General features: G+C 50.2%; 1 protein-coding gene across 1 annotated transcript in view; it reads left to right on the top strand.

The window, feature by feature from the left end:
* LOC108666510 (mucin-1-like) overlaps positions 1-3,927 on the top strand; it is a 9,576-nt gene that overhangs the window by 3,777 nt on the left and 1,872 nt on the right. The window contains exons 4-6 of the mRNA XM_018153395.1: positions 368-505; positions 1,831-2,270; positions 2,310-2,646. Coding sequence (XP_018008884.1) covers positions 368-505; positions 1,831-2,270; positions 2,310-2,646 — 915 coding nt within the window. The remainder of the gene's footprint in view (positions 1-367; positions 506-1,830; positions 2,271-2,309; positions 2,647-3,927) is intronic.

Below are 3,927 nucleotides of genomic sequence, written 5' to 3'. Positions count from 1 at the left end.
GCTGTGAGCTGACTGCTGTGAGCTGACTGCTGTGAGCTGACTGTTGTGAGCTGACTGCTGTGAGCTGACTGCTGTGAGCTGACTGCTGTGAGCTGACTGCTGTGAGCTGACTGCTGTGAGCTGACTGCAGTGAGCTGACTGCTGTGAGCTGACTGCTGTGAGCTGACTGCAACCGCTACACTGCAGTCAGCTCACTGCAGCTCTCTAATTTAGCAACCTACACAGTCAGCTCATCAAAGGGAGCTGACTCTACGCAGACCAAAATGGAAAAAACTGGCGTGACCATAAGTAATCTGGGTAACTTTACGTCAAGCTGACTCCGTGATGACATAATTCAGCGCTGAGCTGAATCATAATATTGAACCAGCTGAGCATTGAGCTGCCTCAGCAGCGAGCTGACTCCGCTGAATGCGAGCTGAATCAGCTGAGTCAGCATGGCGCTGTTATCTCTCCATTAGCGCGCTATCAGAGGGCGACCATAGGGCGGCCCTCAGGCGCGCCTTTTGTTCGCAGGGACGACGCTTTGTTGGCCTTATCGCCTTAATTAAACCTTGATAAGGCGCGTCCAGCGGACTTGATAAGGTGCGTCCAGCGGCCTTGATAAGGCGCGTCCAGCGGCCTTGATAAGGCGCGACCAGCAGCATTGATAAGGCGCGTCCAGCGGCCTTGATAAGGCGCGTCCAGCGGCCTTGATAAGGCGCTTCCAGCGGCCTTAATAAGGCGCGTCCAGCAGCATTGATAAGGCGCGTCCAGCGGCCTTGATAAGGCGCGTCCAGCGGCCTTGATAAGGCGCTTCCAGCGGCCTTAATAAGGCGCGTCCAGCGGCCTTGATAAGGCGCTTCCAGCGGCCTTAATAAGGCGCTTTAAAGGGACTAATTAGGCTATCAAAGATAATACTATTTACTATGTGTATAGACACTAAAAATGAGTTAATATATATATGCAATTTTTAATTAAATTCATGACAGCCCCCTCCCCATCCCCCATCATTAAATTCTCTCCCTTCACCCCTTCACTTCCGTCACCCTATTTTCACTTGACCAACCTTCCTCCTCTTAGCCTCACCTTTCCCCCATCATCCCTCACCCCTCACCCTCACTTTCTTCTAATCGAGTAACCCCTCCGCCCCCTTCCCATACCATCGCCGATCCCCATTTCACCCCTCATCAACATATCCTCTTATTACCCTGCCCCTCATCCATCGTCTGCTGCCATCGTCTGCCACCATCGTCTGCTGCCATCGTCTGCTGCCATCGTCTGCTGCTATCGTCTGCTGCCATCGTCCGCCACGTCACCCTCGTTTTACCCTCACAAAAACGTCACTGCGCCGTCAATTAGCGTGACGCTCGTTCCTCTGGCCGCTAATTAACGCAATCATACCGGCACCGGAACTCCTTATTAAAAATCTAAGTAGTTCTTGGCACGGCCAATTGACAGTACATGATAATTAGTGCAATATATTAAGTGACTGCTTATTCTCAAGGAAATTGTATGCACTCGACTTATGATCTGATGTTTTATTAGTTCTTATATTTTCTGCTTGTGAAATTTACTGCTGACAATTTATTTATAAGGTTTTGGGATTATTTACATTATATTCCTCAGCAACATATTCTAAAACTAAATTAACTCGCGAAGGATTGTGATGAAAAATATAATTTTTCAGGATATTTGAAAGAATGCTTCCCATTAAAGAAAAAAATTAAAATTTAAACCGTTAAAGAAAATGCTTGCAAATAGTTTTTATTAAAATTATATATATAGAAAAATGTTGAAGAAAGACTTTGCAAATAGGTTCCATTAACCCCGCCTTATTTATTAATTTTAAAGGGTTTTATCGGCTTTGCCGCCGCCCCTCCACATCCCGGCGGTATTCCTCCGCCACGTCGCCGCCGCACCTCCACATCCCGGCGGTATTCCTCCGCCGCACCGCCGCCGCACCTCCACATCCCGGCAGTATTCCTCCGCCGCATCGCCGCCGCACCTCCACAACCCGGCGATATTCCTCCGCCACGTCGCCGCCGCACCTCCACATCCCGGCGGTATTCCTCCGCCGCATCGCCGCCGCACCTCCACATCCCGGCGGTATTCCTCCGCCGCATCGCCGCCGCACCTCCACATCCCGGCGGTATTCCTCCGCCGCATCGCCGCCGCACCTCCACATCCCGGCGGTATTCCTCCGCCGCATCGCCGCCGCACCTCCACATCCCGGCGGTATTCCTCCGCCGCATCGCCGCCGCACCTCCACATCCCGGCGGTATTCCNCATCCGTGAGGCCCTCGCTCTCAGTCATGTGCTCTCGTTCTCAGTCGCGAGGCCCTCACCCCCATCCGTGAGGCCCTCGCTCTCAGTCGTGAGGCCCTCGCCCTCATCCGTGAGACCCTCGCTCTCAGTCGTGAGGCCCTCGCTCTCAGTCGTGAGGCCCTCGCTCCCAGACGTGAGGCCCTCGCTCTCAGACGTGAGGCCTCGCTCTCAGTCGTGAGGCCCTCGCTCTCAGTCATGAGGCCCTCGCTCCCAGTCGTGAGGCCCTCGCTCTCAGTCGTGGGGCCCTCGCTCTCAGTCGCGAGGCCCTCGCTCTCAGTCGTGGGGCCCTCGCTCTCAGTCGTGAGGCCCTCGCTCCCAGACGTGAGGCCCTCGCTCTCAGACGTGAGGCCTCGCTCTCAGTCGTGAGGCCCTCGCTCTCAGTCATGAGGCCCTCGTCCCAGTCGTGAGGCCCTCGATCTCAGACGTGAGGCCCTCGCTCTCAGACGTGAGGCCTCGCTCTCAGTCGTGAGGCCCTCACTGTCGCCGTATTGTGAGGAGGACAAAGCCGTGCCTCTTGAGCCGCTACTCTTATTTTACTCCCGCGAATCAATGGATAATAATGGAGATTTTTAATGAAGATCCCTAATGGAGATCCCAATCTCCAAGGCTTCCTTCACTAGATAATAATGCAGATTTGAATTTTGAACTTCATTCCACAATTGAGATTTAGATATACATCAATTTCCCATTATTAATAAAATTTTTCGATATTTATTCATGCATAATCAGCCACTGCCTACTCATTATAATAAACAACCTACCATCATCATGTTTATTACATATCGCTTAATTACATGATAAACTTTCAACAGATAAATTCATTTAAATATTCAATTTTCAATTGAGCAGCAACTGTGTTGACATATCCATTAATATATCCATCAGCATAGCCATTATATAAGGCATTAAGCTATTCGAATGACTAACAATTTTCTTATTTTATAGCCGAACCAATTACGATATATTTTTATATACTTTATATTTTATGTACATTATACATTTTATCTACATTATACTTTTATGTACATTACAGTATACATTTTAATACATAATATTCATGAGGCTGTTCGTAATCCAATCTTATAATATTTATTCATTGCCCCATTACTCACCCAATACTCCCCAATTAAGCATTCCTTCATTCCCCCATTAAGGACTCCATTATTCCCCATTACTCACCCATTACCTCATCCCAGCTAGCGACACGACGTACCCATTGACCTTAGAACCTCACATGAGTCCACTGCAGTGAACTGAGCTGACTGCAGTGAGCTGACTGTTGTGAGCTGTCTGATGTGAGCTGACTGCTGTGAGCTGACTGCAGTGAGCTGACTGTTGTGAGCTGACTGTTGTGAGCTGACTGCTGTGAGCTGACTGTTGTGAGCTGACTGCTGTGAGCTGACAGCTGTGAGCTGACTGTTGTGAGCTGACTGCTGTGAGCTGACTGCTGTGAGCTGACTGTTGTGAGCTGACTGCTGTGAGCTGACTGCTGTGAGCTGACTGCTGTGAGCTGACTGCTGTGAGCTGACTGCTGTGAGCTGACTGCTGTGAGCTGACTGCAGTGAGCTGACTGCTGTGAGCTGACTGTTGTGAGCTGACTGCTGTGAGCTGACTGCTGTGAGC

This window comes from Hyalella azteca, unplaced genomic scaffold, assembly GCF_000764305.2.
Source record: "Hyalella azteca isolate HAZT.00-mixed unplaced genomic scaffold, Hazt_2.0.2 contig7624, whole genome shotgun sequence".
Classification (NCBI taxonomy): domain Eukaryota; kingdom Metazoa; phylum Arthropoda; class Malacostraca; order Amphipoda; family Hyalellidae; genus Hyalella; species Hyalella azteca.
The sequence above is the reverse complement of the archived record's forward strand: the minus strand, read 5'-3'. Positions and strand labels throughout refer to the sequence as shown.